The sequence below is a fragment of the Pleurodeles waltl genome, chromosome 9 (assembly GCF_031143425.1).
Source record: "Pleurodeles waltl isolate 20211129_DDA chromosome 9, aPleWal1.hap1.20221129, whole genome shotgun sequence".
Taxonomy (NCBI): domain Eukaryota; kingdom Metazoa; phylum Chordata; class Amphibia; order Caudata; family Salamandridae; genus Pleurodeles; species Pleurodeles waltl.
The window spans coordinates 881,174,307-881,192,030 of record NC_090448.1 but is presented as its reverse complement, the minus strand read 5'-3'; the positions used below and the strand labels follow the sequence as shown (position 1 = coordinate 881,192,030).

The 17,724-nt window shown below is 42.5% G+C and overlaps 1 protein-coding gene across 1 annotated transcript in view; it reads left to right on the top strand.

The window, feature by feature from the left end:
• TRIP11 (thyroid hormone receptor interactor 11) overlaps positions 1–17,724 on the top strand; it is a 354,044-nt gene that overhangs the window by 180,842 nt on the left and 155,478 nt on the right. Inside the window, exon 11 of the mRNA XM_069208196.1 lies at positions 11,969–14,992. Within this exon, the coding sequence (XP_069064297.1) occupies positions 11,969–14,992 (3,024 nt within the window). The remainder of the gene's footprint in view (positions 1–11,968; positions 14,993–17,724) is intronic.

Genomic DNA, 17,724 nt, shown 5'->3' with positions numbered 1-17,724 from the left:
AGCTGTCCTACCTTCTATCTGTCCTGACAAAGTGGTGCTTCTCACTAGGGCCTCTTTTCTGACAGAAGTGGTCACCCCCTTTCATATAGGCCAATCCATCACCTTGCTTACTTTTTACGCTCCCCCACATCCTTCTAAGTAAGAGGAGAGACTCCACCTCCTGGCCCCAAAAAGAGTGTTGGCGTTCTACCTTGATCGTTCAAAATAGTTCCAGGTAGATCACCAACTGTTTATGGGGTATGTGGGTGCCAAGAAAGGTTGGGCAGTGTCGAAGCAGTCCATCTCTAGTTGGGTTGTACTCTGCATTAAGATCTGCTACCCAGTGGCCAAAAAGCAACCCCTGAGGGTTTGCACTCTCATTCTACCTGAGTTATAGCTGCAGCCACTGCATTAGCATGCAGAGTTCCAGTACTGGACGACTTCCAGGCAGCAACATTGGCATTTCTGCGCACATTGACTGGACAGTAAGATCCATAGGGACGGCCTCTTTACTGGTTTGGTCCTGCAGGACTTTCTATTCTGAACTTTGTTCCCAGACCAACCTCTTGGGTGGTATTGCATGAGTATCTATTCAAAGGTAAGGAATCTACAGCTAGAAGTGTCTATCAGATAGGTTACTTACCATTGGTAACGCCTTTGTCTGGTAGAGACTACAGGGAGTGCAGAATTATTAGGCAAGTTGTATTTTTGACGATTAATTTTATTATTGAACAACAACCATGTTCTCAATGAACCCAAAAAACTCATTAATATCAAAACTGAATATTTTTGGAAGTAGTTTTTAGTTTGTTTTTAGTTTTAGCTATGTTAGGGGGATATCTGTGTGTGCAGGTGACTATCACTGTGCATAATTATTAGGCAACTTAACAAAAAAAAATATATACCCATTTCAATTATTTATCATTACCAGTGAAACCAATATAACATCTCAACATTCACAAATATACATTTCTGACATTCAAAAACAAAACAAAAACAAATCAGTGACCAATATAGCCACCTTTCTTTGCAAGGACACTCAAAAGCCTGCCATCCATGGATTCTGTCAGTGTTTTGATCTGTTCACCATCAACATTGCGTGCAGCAGCAACCACAGCCTCCCAGACACTGTTCAGAGAGGTGTACTGTTTTCCCTCCTTGTAAATCTCACATTTGATGATGGACCACAGGTTCTCAATGGGGTTCAGATCAGGTGAACAAGGAGGCCATGTCATTAGATTTCCTTCTTTTATACCCTTTCTTGCCAGCCACGCTGTGGAGTACTTGGACGCGTGTGATGGAGCATTGTCCTGCATGAAAATCATGTTTTTCTTGAAGGATGCAGACTTCTTCCTGTACCACTGCTTGAAGAAGGTGTCTTCCAGGAACTGGCAGTAGGACTGGGAGTTGAGCTTGACTCCATCCTCAACCCGAAAAGGCCCCACAAGCTCATCTTTGATGATACCAGCCCAAACCAGTACTCCACCTCCACCTTGCTGGCGTCTGAGTCGGACTGGAGCTCCCTGCCCTTTACCAATCCAGCCACGGGCCCATCCATCTGGCCCATCAAGACTCACTCTCATTTCATCAGTCCATAAAACCTTAGAAAAATCAGTCTTGAGATATTTCTTGGCCCAGTCTTGACGTTTCAGCTTGTGTGTCTTGTTCAGTGGTGGTCGTCTTTCAGCCTTTCATACCTTGGCCATGTCTCTGAGTATTGTACACCTTGTGCTTTTGGGCACTCCAGTGATGTTGCAGCTCTGAAATATGGCCAAACTGGTGGCAAGTGGCATCGTGGCAGCTGCACGCTTGACTTTTCTCAGTTCATGGGCAGTTATTTTGCGCCTTGGTTTTTCCACACGATTCTTGCGACCCTGTTGACTATTTTGAATGAAACGCTTGATTGTTCGATGATCACGCTTCAGAAGCTTTGCAATTTTAAGAGTGCTGCATCCCTCTGCAAGATATCTCACTATTTTTGACTTTTCTGAGCCTGTCAAGTCCTTCTTTTGACCCATTTTGCCAAAGGAAAGGAAGTTGCCTAATAATTATGCACACCTGATATAGGGTGTTGATGTCATTAGACCACACCCCTTCTCATTACAGAGATGCACATCACCTAATATGCTTAATTGGTAGTAGGCTTTCAAGCCTATACAGCTTGGAGTAAGACAACATGCATAAAGAGGATGATGTGGTCAAAATACTCATTTGCCTAATAATTCTGCACTCCCTGTATAGCTGGAGATTCCTTACTGACCCACCCATCCTCCCCGCTCTGTGAATTGATTTCTAGTGTAAGGGACACCCCTTTAAGGGCCTTCATTTTGACACACCAATAGACAGTGTTCTACATGGCTCTGTGCTTCTGGAGTGGAAAGTTGTGAAAAGAAACTGATGTCAGTCTGCCTGGGTGGAACCTATATAGGGCCTGTAACATCATGTTCGATGGCATCTGTCGCTGTAGATACACATGGTATGCATGAGCTCGCCATCTGGTGTTGGGTCGGAGTGTTACAAGTTGTTTTTCTTCGAAGAAGTGTTTTCGAGTCACGGGACCGAGTGACTCCTCCTTCTGTGCTCATTGCGCATGGGCGTCGACTCCATCTTCGATTGTTTTCTTTCCGCCATCGGGTTCGGACGTGTTCCTGTCGCTCTGAGTTTCGGAACGGAAAGATAGCTGAAACCAGAAGATTTTCGACGGTATCGTTGCGATCCGGTTCGAGATAGACACATACTACGACGCGTTGAACATCGAAGCGCTTCGGTGCCCTTCGGGGTAGATTTCGGCACCCCGTCGGGGCCTAGTCGGCCCGACCGCGTGGAGAACAACGCCGATGGAACGGACCCCGTTTCGATTCTGCCCCGAATGCCACAACAAATATCCTTATACGGACCTACACTCGGTCTGTAACCTGTGCCTGTCACCCGAGCACAGCGAAGAATCCTGTGAGGCCTGTCGGGCGTTCCGGTCCCGAAAAACTCTGCGCGACCGTCGAGCGAGAAGACTGCAGATGGCGTCCACGCCAAAGGAGCGTCGACAGTTCGAGACAGAAGAGGAACAGGAGGAATCCTTTTCCATCCAGGATTCAGACTCCGACGAGCTAGACTCTACAAAATCTGTGAGTAAGACGTCGAGATCAGAACTTAAAAAAGGAAAGAAGGCCCAGGGGATGCCACTGCCAACCGGCCATGGCTCCACCCAAATTCTCGGTGACCAACAATCGGCACCGAAAAAGGCCCATTCAGTGTCGAGATCGTCCGACTTCGGTCGAGACACCGGCACGCAGCCTCCTCGGGACCGAGAGAGTGCTAAACAGAAGCATCGACACCGAGAGTTCGGTGTCGACACGGATCGACGCCGAGACAGTGGCGCCAAAGACCATAGAGGCCAAGAATTTTCGGCACAGAAAAAGAGGAAGGTTACCTCGGAGCCGAAAAAACAATCAACAGGGTTTTCGGAGCCGAAAAAAGCGACATCAGACCCTGTTTCAGGCTCCTATACTGAAGAGCATTCTATGTCTTCACAAATGAAGAAACATAGATTTGAACAAGAACTGCAATCCACTGACGTGGATCACACGCAAAAGCGTATCTTTATTCAGCAGGGGACTGGGAAGATCAGTACCCTTCCACCTGTCAAACGAAAGAGAACGCTTCAGTTTACTCCTCAGCAACAAACAGCACAAAAGGTAACACCTCCTCCCTCGCCTCCACCTGTAACTCCGGCTTCGCCAACTTACACCCCGTCACATTCGCCAGCTCACACCGCCATGAGCCACGATGACCAAGATCAGGATGCGTGGGACTTGTACGACGCACCAGTGTCTGATAACAGCCCAGACACATACCCAACTAGGCCATCACCACCGGAAGACAGCACAGCCTACTCACAAGTGGTGGCTAGAGCAGCACTATTCCATAATGTGGAACTACACTCGGAACAAGTAGAGGATGATTTTTTATTTAACACCCTCTCTTCAACCCACAGCTCCTACCAAAGCCTGCCGATGCTCCCAGGCATGCTACGCCATGCAAAGGACATTTTCAAGGAGCCAGTTAAAAGTAGGGCAGTGACGCCTAGGGTGGACAAAAAGTATAAGGCGCCTCCTACGGACCCTGTATTCATCACCTCTCAGCTGCCACCAGATTCTGTGGTGGTAGGGGCTGCCAGAAAACGGGCAAATTCACACACTTCTGGGGATGCACCTCCCCCAGATAAAGAAAGCAGGAAGTTCGATGCAGCCGGGAAGAGGGTTGCTGTCCAAGCAGCAAACCAGTGGCGCATCGCAAATTCACAAGCGCTGCTAGCGCGATACGACAGAGCCCACTGGGATGAGATGCAGCATCTCATTGAACATCTCCCAAAAGATCTGCAAAAAAGAGCAAAACAGGTTGTTGAGGAGGGTCAAAACATTTCCAACAATCAAATACGCTCCTCCATGGATGCAGCAGACACGGCCGCAAGGACCATTAATACGTCGGTTACCATCCGTAGGCACGCATGGCTCAGAACGTCTGGATTCAAGCCAGAAATTCAGCAGGCAGTGCTTAACATGCCAGTAAACGAAAAACTTCTGTTCGGTCCGGAGGTCGACACAGCCATAGAAAAGCTCAAGAAGGACACTGACACTGCCAAGGCCATGGGCGCACTCTACTCCCCGCAGAGCAGAGGATCTTATAACACCTTCCGCAAAACACCTTTTAGAGGACGGTTTCGGGGTCAGGCCACACAAGCTAGCACCTCACAGTCCGCACCGCCCACCTACCAGGGACAGTACAGGGGAGGTTTTCGGGGCCAGTATAGAGGGGGGCAATTCCCTAGGAATAGAGGAAGATTTCAAAGCCCCAAAACCACTACCAACAAGCAGTGACTCACACGTCACTCACCCCTCCCACACAACACCAGTGGGGGGGAGAATACGTCAATATTACGAAGCATGGGACAAAATAACTACAGACACATGGGTCCTAGCAATTATCCAACATGGTTATTGCATAGAATTCATGCAATTCCCTCCAGACATACCACCAAAATCACAAAATTTATCAAAATACCATTCACAGCTTCTAGAGATAGAAGTTCAAGCACTACTGCAAAAAAATGCAATAGAATTAGTACCAAGCACACAAATAAACACAGGAGTTTATTCACTGTACTTCTTGATACCAAAAAAGGACGAAACACTGAGACCAATTCTAGACCTCAGGGTAGTAAACACATTCATCAAATCAGACCACTTTCACATGGTCACACTACAAGAAGTGTTACCATTGCTCAAAAAACACGACTACATGACAACCCTAGACCTCAAGGACGCATATTTCCATATACCAATACATCAATCACACAGGAAATATCTAAGGTTTGTATTCAAAGGAATACATTACCAATTCAAAGTATTGCCTTTTGGTTTAACAACCGCTCCAAGAGTATTCACAAAATGCCTAGCAGTAGTCGCTGCACACATCAGAAGGCAGCAAATACATGTGTTCCCGTATCTAGACGACTGGCTAATCAAAACCAGTTCGCTCACACAATGCTCAAACCACACAAATCAAGTCATACAAACCCTCTACAAACTAGGGTTCACCGTCAACTTTGCAAAATCAAACATTCTGCCAAGCAAAGTACAGCAATATCTAGGAGCCATAATAGACACGACAAAAGGAGTAGCAACGCCAACTCCACAAAGGATCCACAATTTCAACAGGGTCATTCAACACATGTCTCCAAACCAAACAATACAAGCAAGAACAATACTACAGCTCCTAGGCATGATGTCCTCATGCATAGCCATTGTCCCAAACGCAAGACTGCACATGAGGCCCTTACAACAGTGCCTAGCCTCACAGTGGTCTCAAGCACAGGGTCACCTTCTAGATCTGGTGTTGCTAGACCGCCAAACTTACCTCTCGCTTCTATGGTGGAACAGTATAAATTTAAACATAGGGCGGCCTTTCCAAGACCCAGTGCCACAGTACGTAATAACAACAGATGCTTCCATGACAGGGTGGGGAGCACATCTCAATCAACACAACATAAGAGGACAATGGAACATACATCAAACAAAACTGCATATAAATCATCTAGAATTATTAGCAGTTTTTCAAGCACTAAAAGCTTTCCAACCAATCATAACCCACAAATACATCCTTGTCAAAACAGACAACATGACAACTATGTATTATCTAAACAAACAAGGAGGAACACATTCAACGCAGTTAAGCTTGTTAGCTCAAAAAATATGGAAGTGGGCAATCCACCATCAAATTGGTCTAATAGCACAGTTTATTCCGGGGATCCAGAATCAGCTGGCAGACAATCTCTCTCGAGATCACCAGCAAGTCCACGAATGGGAAATCCACCCACAGATTCTGAACACCTACTTCACACTCTGGGGAACACCACAAATAGACTTATTTGCAACAAAAGAGAACGCAAAATGCCAAAACTTCGCGTCCAGATACCCACACAAGCAATCCCAAGGCAATGCCCTATGGATGAACTGGTCAGGAATATTTGCTTACGCTTTTCCTCCTCTCCCTCTCCTTCCTTACCTAGTAAACAAATTGAGTCAAAACAAACTCAAACTCATTTTAATAGCACCAACGTGAGCAAGACAACCCTGGTACACAACACTGCTAGATCTGTCTGTAGTACCACACATCAAACTGCCCAACAAACCAGATCTGTTAACGCAACACAACCAACAGATCAGACACCCGGACCCAGCATCGCTGAATCTAGCAATCTGGCTCCTGAAATCCTAGAATTCGGACACTTACAACTTAGCCAAGAGTGTATGGAAGTCATAAAGCAGGCCAGAAGGCCATCCACTAGACACTGCTACGCAAGTAAGTGGAAAAGATTTGTTTGGTACTGCCATCATAATCAGATACAACCACTAGACGCAACTCCAAAACATATAGTAAATTACTTGCTCCATTTACAAAAAGCAAAGCTAGCCTTCTCTTCTATTAAAATACACCTTGCAGAAATATCTGCATACCTGCAAACTACATATTCAACTTCCTTGTATAGGATACCAGTTATCAAAGCATTCAAAAGAATTATACCACCAAGAACACCACCTGTTCCTTCATGGAACCTAAACGTGGTTCTAACAAGACTCATGGGCCCACCTTTCGAACCCATGCACTCTTGCGGAATACAATTCCTAACCTGGAAAGTTGCCTTTCTCATCGCCATTACATCTCTAAGAAGAGTAAGTGAAATTCAAGCGTTCACAACACAAGAGCCTTTTATACAAATACATAAAAATAAGGTCGTCCTACGACCTAATCCAAAATTTTTACCCAAAGTTATTTCACCATTCCATCTAAATCAAACGGTAGAACTACCAGTTTTTTTCCCACAGCCAGATTCTGTGGCTGAAAGAGCACTACATACATTAGATGTCAAAAGAGCATTAATGTACTACATTGACAGAACAAAAAACATCAGAAAAACTAAACAGCTATTTATTGCATTCCAAAAACCTCATGCAGGTAACCCAATATCAAAACAAGGTATAGCCAGATGGATAGTTAAATGCATCCAAATCTGCTACCTTAAAGCAAAAAGACAACTGCCCATTACTCCCAGGGCACATTCAACAAGGAAAAAAGGTGCTTCAATGGCCTTTTTAGGAAACATCCCAATGCAGGAAATATGTAAGGCAGCCACTTGATCTACGCCTCACACATTCACCAAACACTACTGTATAGATGTGCTATCCGCACAACAAGCTACAGTAGGTCAAGCTGTATTAAGAACTCTATTTCAGACAACTTCTACTCCTACAGGCTAAACCACCGCTTATGGGGAACTAACTGCTTACTAGTCTATGCATACCATGTGTATCTACAGCGACAGATGCCATCGAACTGAAAATGTCACTTACCCAGTGTACATCTGTTCGAGGCATCAGTCGCTGAGATTCACATGGACCCACCCACCTCCCCGGAAGCCTGTAGCAGTTCAGAAGTTACCTTCAATTTTGTACATTTGTATATATATTATTTAATCCTTTAATAGGTACATACTTACATTTTTCATTGCGCGGGCACTATTACTATAGTACAACTCCTACCTCACCCTCTGCGGGGAAAACAATCGAAGATGGAGTCGACGCCCATGCGCAATGAGCACAGAAGGAGGAGTCACTCGGTTCCGTGACTCGAAAACACTTCTTCGAAGAAAAACAACTTGTAACACTCCGACCCAACACCAGATGGCGAGCTCATGCATACCATGTGAATCTCAGCGACTGATGCCACGAACAGATGTACACTGGGTAAGTGACATTTTCATTCCTGTGCGCACAATTCCAATACGGACATGGAGCTGATCTACGCCACTAACCAGTGCAAAGGGGTACTGCCCAAGAGAATATTCCAGATCTAGTAAGACACCTTGAGAAAATTCAAAGGGAAGGTATATGCAGCTAGTTATAGTCTCTACCAGATAAGACATTACTGAAGGTAAGTAACTTGTCCAGTTAGTACTGGATGGGTAAGGGCGTTTGTATAGTTGTTTCCCAATAGAAATATTCACCTCAAGACTGTGCATATTTCCCTATGATAACAACTGGGATTGAACTGCGATGTATTCCTGTTGCAGGGAAACATCTCAAAGTGCTATTATCTAGTTGGTAAATTACCAACTTTAGAAAGGGAGCTAATATTTGCTTTGGCCCTTGCCCAAACAAATTGTGTGATTCAGTTTGTAAATATGTGCAGTACACAAAACACCAACTGTTAAGTGAACAGTCTAGTACTGATAAATAAAATATTTCCACTGCTTCCTCCTGTCACATCCAAGTTTCAGTACTCCGATCTCTTGTCGGCACAGCATGAGTAGAATACAGGCCACCCATGTCATTCAGTTTCATGCAGAAATAGTATAATATTGATTCCAGTGCTGTGTAAACCAACTCTCTCTGATGCTCCCCTCCTTGTGACCATGTGAACTCTGGAAAAGTGGATTCCCTCTATTCTGCACATCAACTCAGATATGCATTATTCAAGGTGGTCTCCAATCTTTCAGATGTGTACAGTCACCCACACTACTTGGCATGAAAGTCTACTGAGACTGTGTCCCAATGGTAACTCTTTGACACTTTTCCTGTGTTTGCTTACCTGTTTATGTCTGCCAGTCAGCCTGCATATGTGGGCCCTCAGTTTGATTTCCCCATCATTGATATTTCCTTTTAGCCAACGGTAACATTTTTGTTAAAGTTGAGTTGTTCTCCATTTTGATTGGTTTAAATAGGGTTACAGTCCTCTACAAGAATAAAATGCTGTTAGTGTTCTGAGATTCTAGAGGTGCTAGGAACTGTTATTTGAATAAGAATTTATATAAAATGATCTTTATTCTTGACAATTCTGCCTATGCTTGCTTCGGTAATTATATATAAATAGTTTGTTCTCTAATACTTTTAATGGAATTCCTTCTTCCATTTACTGTTTTGAGTTTGCATTTCAAAGCCTCAAGCATACTGCCTTTTCCTTATTTTTACCAAGTTGTTACGGGCATTGACCTACAAATAATAATTGTGTCTGTAAAATACGGGATAAGTGTCAGTCATAGGCATAAATCACAATAGATAACATTCAGCTCCCTTGTGTCCAGACAAAGCTAAGCTAAATCGATCTGAAGAGCTATGATGATAGCAAAACACGTTTCAGAGGTTGCTTGTATTAATTCCAGGTTGTCTTTGTTGATATTTTACCAATCCAAAGCTATAACATTGTGCCTAAGGTGGTAAAAGGCTTTCATCATTTTACAGCTTAGCGTGGATGGCACTGTGCTAATCCTATGCCTAAATACTGTGCTGTATAAATGGCAAAAGATGTTGTCACTTTTTAGCTCGACGTAGATGGCGCTATTCTAATCCTATGTTTAAAAACTGCTAGAAAAAGTCTTTTGAGGTGAACAGATTCACAGTGTCACAGGTGTTGAGGGTGCTCTACATAGGAATTGCTCTCCACCTAAACTTGGGAACTAAAAACCCAGGGTGCTCTCCCTTTTTTGCATAGTTTATGCAGCACTCTAATCCTGAAAGGGTATTGGTTTGATATAAATCTTCAAGGTACATGAATGTGAAGTTAAAATAATAAATCTGTACTTACCCACCTTTACTATATTTTTGGTACACAATATTTAGGCTATACACAATATTCTGACAAACAACCCAAAGCTCGTTGGAACTTAAGGTCTGCTAAACACAGCTCACCTTCTGATAACATCACCAAATCCACACTGTGCTTGTTGCTGTGGCCCTTCTAGGCCCCCTATACTGAAATTTCCTTACTTCAGTCGAGCTAGTCAACCTTTACAAAAGTTGAAAATCAAACTGAAAAGTAATCTGCTGCAACTGGAAAGTCTGGAAAGTCATGATTGATATCCAACCCACTCTGTTGTAACTATATATAGTTAGTGGCTTTGTTCTGATTACCTCACAGGTATGTGTTTTTCAGTTGCAAATATGTAGAATTTAATGCTTTCACACTATATCAGCTAATATTTATGTTTTTGTCTGCCCATGATACTCATGCTGTGACAGAATATTTCCAAACTTAACTCTCTCTACCTATAGTAAATCCCACAGTGTTGTGACCTAGGCATCTCCTCTTTCTCTGTACAACATTTTTGATCAAAATATTGTGTTGCCAAATAAATAACAATAGTAAAATAAATGAACAAAATCAAAACAGAAGTGCAGGAAGAAAGTTGTGCAGAACCATTGGTTTGTGACTAGTTAGCTGCTGGCACAATAGCGGCAGACCCTACCTTTTTCAAAATACCTTTAATTTGAAAGGGGGTGACTACTGCCAGTTTGAATAGTGCAAACAGTTTAGGTCAAAATACTGTTCTTAGAGAATCTCTCATCACCCCCTAATAACTATGGTGCAAGCAGCAGACAGTCAGCAGAAAAGTAAATTTTACGTACAAGCAGTGCCAACAATTTTAAAACACAAATGTGACAACATTACCAAACCACGTTAAAAAAGAAAGAAATTTAAATGTAAAGAGCAAAAGTACCCAAAGACCATTAAACAAGGATGAGTAGAGCCAGAACTATGAATTTTTAAAGTTGTAAAGGTAAAAAGTTACTACAAAATGTAAAGTGGGATTGAAAAACAATTGTTTGCAGTTGATTGGGCTCTAGGTGTGATTTAAAGCTGACCGTGATTGAGCAGAAGTCTGATATGCCAAGCTACATCAAGCTTTCATCCCAGTCAGAGTTTTTATATTTGGACTTATTTTCTGACAATGAAGTAAAAATCTTCCAGTGTGGCAAGGTTCAAATATGTGGCCAGGGAGGGCCCACTGAAGTTGGACATGTTTGTCAACATCTCACTGAAGCTGTTGGTTTTGGCGCCAAAAGCTGTGTGCGCGACAAACCTGGTTTTCTTCCACAGGTAGGGTGAGACCCTCCGGGGCACCCTTCAGCATGTTTTCTTGGTTCTCCAGAGACGACTTTTATGGTATCTGCAAGACATTGCTATGCTGCCCTGTTCTAGCAGATTTATGTTGCCCACGCCCAGCATTCAATAAATCACCCTGAAATTCCATAAAGTACTCCAACCAGTTCTGTGCAGCTAATATCCTAAACATCCGTCTTCCTTACCTTAGAGCCGCACTCACCAGGGAACCTTTCCCTGCTCTTCGCTTGTCCTTTTGTTGCTGGGCAGTGTCATGGAATTGCACTCACCGGCATGCATGCATTTCTATCGTTCGCTGGTCTCAATGGCAATAGAAAGCTTTTATTTCTAGGAGTGGTAGTAGAGAGGGGGCCATTGGCACATTTGGACACATGCCCTTATGCCCTTTCCAGTCCTGGGTGTATGCTTTTTATGTGGCACCTCAAATAAAATAATTTCAGTAACCATTGATAGAGCTCAAATGTGCATTTGCAATAATTTAACATATCTATTTGTTTTTAAGCAGATTTACTCAATTGACTTTTATGTTTTCCAGCACATGATAACAATCAAGGAACAACTAATAAAGCAGCGCACTGAGGCAGAAAGCACAATCAACCAGTTGAAAGAAGACTTAAAGAGTGAAAAAAAACACATTATGCGAATTAAAGAGGAAAATACTGAAAAAAGTAAAGAATTAGAGGCACAGAAAGAGAAGCTCAGCCAAAGTGCATATGCATTAAATGACTTGCATATGATGAAACAGCAGCTCCAGGACAAAATCAGAGATCTAACTGAGGAGCTAAAAAAGTCACAAGCCTCTCATTGTGAAAATAAAAAGGAGACAGCAGAACTTAAAAGGAATTTGAAACAAGTAGAAGAAGAATTGCATCTAGCTAAGAGCAAGGTAGCAAATTATGCGAACCAAGGTTCTTCGGACAGTTCTGTAAATGATTTAATCAAAGAAAAGGATGTGCAGTTTGCAAAACTCTATAGTGATATCTCAGAACAAATACAACAAAATAATGAGCTAGAGAAGGTTGTTTGTGATTTGAGAATGGAGAATGAAATGCTTCTTTCTTCACAGGAGGAAGCCAAACAACAACTTCAGGTAGTGTTAGACTCCAAGAAGACATCTTCACTGGATACAGAAACGTTGCTGGAAGCATTGAGGATGGAAAAGGGGCAGTTGGAAGTTGAGCTAAGCAATGCAGAAAGGAAGTTGTTGGAACAAGCACATCAGTACCAACAAACCATTGGTGACTTGTCAAAGGCTCGAAGCATGGACACCACAGCTTTGCAACTAGAGCATGAGCGCCTTATTAAGCTTAATCAAGAAAAGGACTTCCAGATTGCAGAATACCAAGGGATCATGGAGCAGATGGAAGCTGATCACAAAGAGACCAAAGAGATGCTCACCACAAGCTTAGCTGGACAGAAACAGCTGACTCATTTAATAAAAGAAAAAGAGGTGTTTGTTGAACAGTGTAACAAAAAGACCTCTGTGTTGCAGGGAGAACTTGAAAAACATCTGAAGATCTCAAAGGAGTGTGAGACTCTTAGGCACAATCTGGAAGAAAAGGAAAGAAGTCTTGCATTCATGAAGGAAGAAACCAATCATCTGAAGGAGGAGCTAGAACATTTCAGGGATCAACAAAGTAGATCTAATGTCATGGCTGAACCTAAGACTCTTGATATCATCACTGAACTCGAAAATGAAATAGCACAATTAAGTATTGGTAAGAACAGTTGTGATGAACAGTTAAAGCTTCAGAAGAAGACTGTAGAGGAACAGAATCAAAACATCTTGCAACTCCAGCTGTCTCTTCAAGAACAAAGAAAGGAGTTAGATGAGGCCAAAATTCAGCATGAGAAGATGAACCTCGCATATGAGAAACTCTTCTTAGAGAAAGAGGACGAAATAGACAATCTACAGAAAACAATTGAGCTTTTTAAAAATCAGTTGCATAGAGAACAAGTGATCCCAACAGACTCATCTCTCATTTTCCAGGACAGCAAAGTGCAGACAATTAATGGAGAAAACGGGAACGAGAAGCATGACTTTTCAAAAGTTGAGATTGAAAAATTAGTGAAAGGTATCAAAGAGAAAGACATGGAGATTAAACTTCTAAATGAAAAGAACTCAACTTTAACAATGCAGATCGATCAGTTGTCTAAACATGAAGTTGGTAAACTGACTCAAATCATTCAGCAAAAAGATCTGGAGATACAAACACTACACGCAAGAGTGTCTTCTGTCTCTTACATGCAAGATGTTGTTTACCTTCAGCAGCAACTTCAGGCTTATGCAATGGAGCGAGAACAAGTGCTTGCAGTTTTGAGTGAAAAGACTAGAGAAAATAGTCAGTTGAAAACAGAATATCACAAAATCATGGACATTGTTGCCAGTAAGGAAGCAGCTCTTATGAAGCTTCAGGAAGAGAATAAATTCTTTACCAATAAAATTGAAGGCAGCTCTCAGGAGATGTTTAGAGAGACAATTCAAAACTTGTCTCGGATCATTCGAGAAAAAGACATTGAAATAGATGCTTTAAGTCAAAAATGCCAGACTTTATTGACAGTCTTGCAGACATCCAATACAGGTAATGGCAGTGATACCGGTAGTGTAAACAGTAACCAGTTTGAGGAGCTGTTACAGGAGCGTGACAAGCTTAAGCAGCAAGTCAAGAAAATGGAAGAGTGGAAGCAACAGGTAATGACCACTGTCCAGAACATGCAGCACGAATCTGCTCACCTTCAAGAAGAGCTGCATAGAATTCATGGGCAAGTCTCACTTGACACCGATTCCAATTCCAAGTTACAGATGGACTTCAATAGTTTGATCCAAGGCTATGAGCGGAACGAAGCTAAACTGAAAAATTTAAGTCAAGAGTTAAGCCAAGTGCAACACAGTATAGGCCAGCTTCATAACACCAAGGATATTCTTCTAGAAAAACTTGACATGAAATTGCCATCAGAGTCATCGGTGGTTGTGTCCTCCAATGAAATTGCAATAGAAGAAACTAATGGAAGGCCAAGCGATCAGTCCCAAAACCTTCAGCAGGAATGTGAGCGGTTAAAAAAACTATTGCAAGAAAAAGATTCCACAATTAAAACGCTCCAGGAAAACAATCAAAGGCTATCTGATTCCTTAGCTACAACATCTGGTATAGATCGAAGGATGAAAGACGAGAGTGCTTCAGAGGTGAAGCAGATGAAGGAGAAGGGGGAGGTGCTACAGAAGTCCCTTAGGGAGAAGGACCTCTTAATTAAATCCAGAAGTGACAAGTTGGATTCTGTAAGTGAAAGACTCCAGAGCAAAGAGAATGAAAATGAACTTTTAAAGCAAGCAGTCACCAACTTGAAAGAGAGAACCATGATTTTAGAAATGGACATTGTTAAATTGAAGGAAGAAAATGACAAAATAGTGAGTAAGAGCAGAGAGAAAGAAACAGAATTCCGAGCACTTCAGGAAACCAATATGCAGTTTTCAATGATGTTGCGAGAGAAGGAGTTTGAATCACATGCAATGAAAGAAAAAGCATCTGCTCTCGAACAGTTGCTGAAAGAAAAAGAACAGGTACAACTGCAATACAGTTTTGCTTTTTTGCTTTTTTATTTTTGAATTGGTAGATCCTTGTATTAATCTCTCAGGCCACAAATGAAACATTTATACCACGTAAGTGTTATTGCTAATATACAACAACCACAAAGGGTGTTTTCTCAAACGAAAGCCCTTCCCTGCTCCAGCAAAGATGCATGGTTCTTGATTAGAATATGTAAATTCTTGTGTTACCTGCATTGCAACTTGGATTCCGATAGTCAAACCTAAAATAGTTCCAATGTGCATTTCAATTCCCAAGTAGCAGAAGCTTCAGCCATCTTGAAGTTGGTCAACTGCTTCTGAAAAGGTGGAAAATAAGAAGAGTCTTTAGTTTTTCTACAGTTTTAAGCAACCCACTCAGTTTCCTGTTTTTCATCAGTTGATATTAATGCGATCCTTACTTTTTCTCCTTACTACGTTTTCAGCTTGATTCCCTATATATCTCAATGGCATGAAACAAAAAACGTTGTATCACCTTTTACCACAGCTGTTATGCATCATGTTGCAGTTATTGGGCTTACTTATAGCTTTCAGCCTCTGCAAGCTACTATACACCAGTGTATGTTATTTGGTACGAAGTTTCCTTCAATAGTTGACTTACATCTGGCTTGCAATACCTGCGTCAGAAGCAGAGACACTATTGGGTTCTGTTATTTGGCACCACGTTTCCTTCAAAGCTCATTTCTACACAATGAAAGGCAATGGGCATATCATGATGGAGGCACTGGACTATATCTCATTTTCCACCAGAGTGCATATGCTGGAAAATGGTATTGGTGGAGGTTTCGAGGCCATGGTTTGTCAAAGTGAATGATTACGTATACATGCTACTACAAGCACCAACTTGTCCTTTTTGCCCCTTTGGCCCCTTTGCCTATCTCTATAAGTGCAGTGTGACACAACAAAATCTCTCATTTGTAATCCGTCAAAGCTGCTTGTTGTTGTGATATTCATGAATGTATTTATAGGGTACCAAGCATGAGTTCTCGTATCTCAGTGAGTGTCCTGTTAGAGCCTCACTGATGATTAGTCACTTTGTCTAAAGCCCATTTCATTGTTATTTTAATACTTACTGCCACTGATGTAGGTCAGACCAGATTTCTGAAAAGAATTTATTTTCCATCAGACAAAACACAAAATGAAAAAGAAGTGATAAATTGTCCTTTGGTTTCCTCGCTGTTATTAAGACCTTATGTCAGTCAAAACACAAAAACAAAGTGGAGAGGGTTTCATTGTAAGTGCTTTCCAAAAGCAACAGGACCTCTGACTCCTCTTTTACGCACAGTACTGCATTTTGTTCTTTTGTTTCCCTCCTAAAAGATTTATTCTCTGATCTCTGGTTATTCAGGAGGATCCTGTGTCAATCTTCAAAATTGGATGTTTCATAGATTTACATGCTTGAATATCCCCCATCGTCAAGCTGGAAATGATCAGCGGTCATTGTTGAAATAGCAGTGTCGCATATGCTCAAATAATATTTAAAACAACCATAGTTTCCATGTAGTCCATTCATCTCTTTATGTGACCTGAACTCTGGCCAGAGGGGTGAAAGGACTTAGAGGTCCTACATCTCATAACATCTGAACTCTTCATATTTTATCCTTCGGTGAATCTGACAACAGGGGAACACTGTAAGAGCTTGGCTCTTCTCGTGCCTAGGCTTTCCCTACATTTTGATGGCAGGTGTTCTTAGTACTATTGTCACACCTTCTACAGGAGGTAACCGGTTTACCTGCCCCTTATGCACATGACTGACTGAATCCTTCGATCTCTATCCAGTTGGCTAACACCCGTTCCAATGTTAGAGACTTATTGAAGCCATGATGATTTTGTGGGGCTAGGAATACTTATCACAGTGACGCCTATTTTGTTTTTCTTGCCCAAAAACTTTGGGTATACTGACTGAGTTGTCCCTGGCATATGCCTCCTGTCATGGCCAAAAATATATTTGGAGACACTCTTGATCTCTACTCTGTAACTCTTTCATCATGTCTCTAAAGCTCAGACTCCTGTTGTGGTTAGTAAGCCTTCAAGAAAAGTAAAAATCAAAATCCAAGACCTTAGATGTTTCAGCGGTATCTCCTCAGTCTTCCACTTCAAAGATGCCTCCATAACCATTGCAACTGTAGTAAGCCTTCATCCTTGAAGGGACACTCCAAGACTGTTGAGATCTCATCAGTGCCTTTTCTGTCTTCATCTGCAGCCAAGCATGCCCTGACAACAACAAAAATGCCCTCATTGTCAAAGGGATCTAAAATTTATTTAAAAATATATTTTAAAAAAAACAAACGTACCTGCTCCGCTCCCGGACCGCACGCTTCTCCTGCTCCCGTTGCTGCAGGCAGGCACAGGCTCCCAGCCTGCCCTGCGGCCAATCAGGATTGGATGGGAGCGCCCAGCTAAGGGCGCTCCCAGCCAGGCTGGGAGCCTGTGCAGGCTCTTTCCAGCCTGGCAACTGTGTTGCTGGGCTGGAGAAAGCCTACTTCGAATGCGTGTTTGGCCGGCCCGAGACGGATGGCCAAACATACATGCGCACTGAGGGGAGTGCACAGTGCACTCCCCTCACTGCTTGTCACGCCTGTGGCCCCGATTCTTTAACAATTGAAACGATAATAAACTGGTTTATTATCGTTTAGTTTGTTAAAGGTTTTGCAGCTTCATGCGGCAGTGTATCAGACAGTACTGCACAACCTGTTAACTTATGGTAA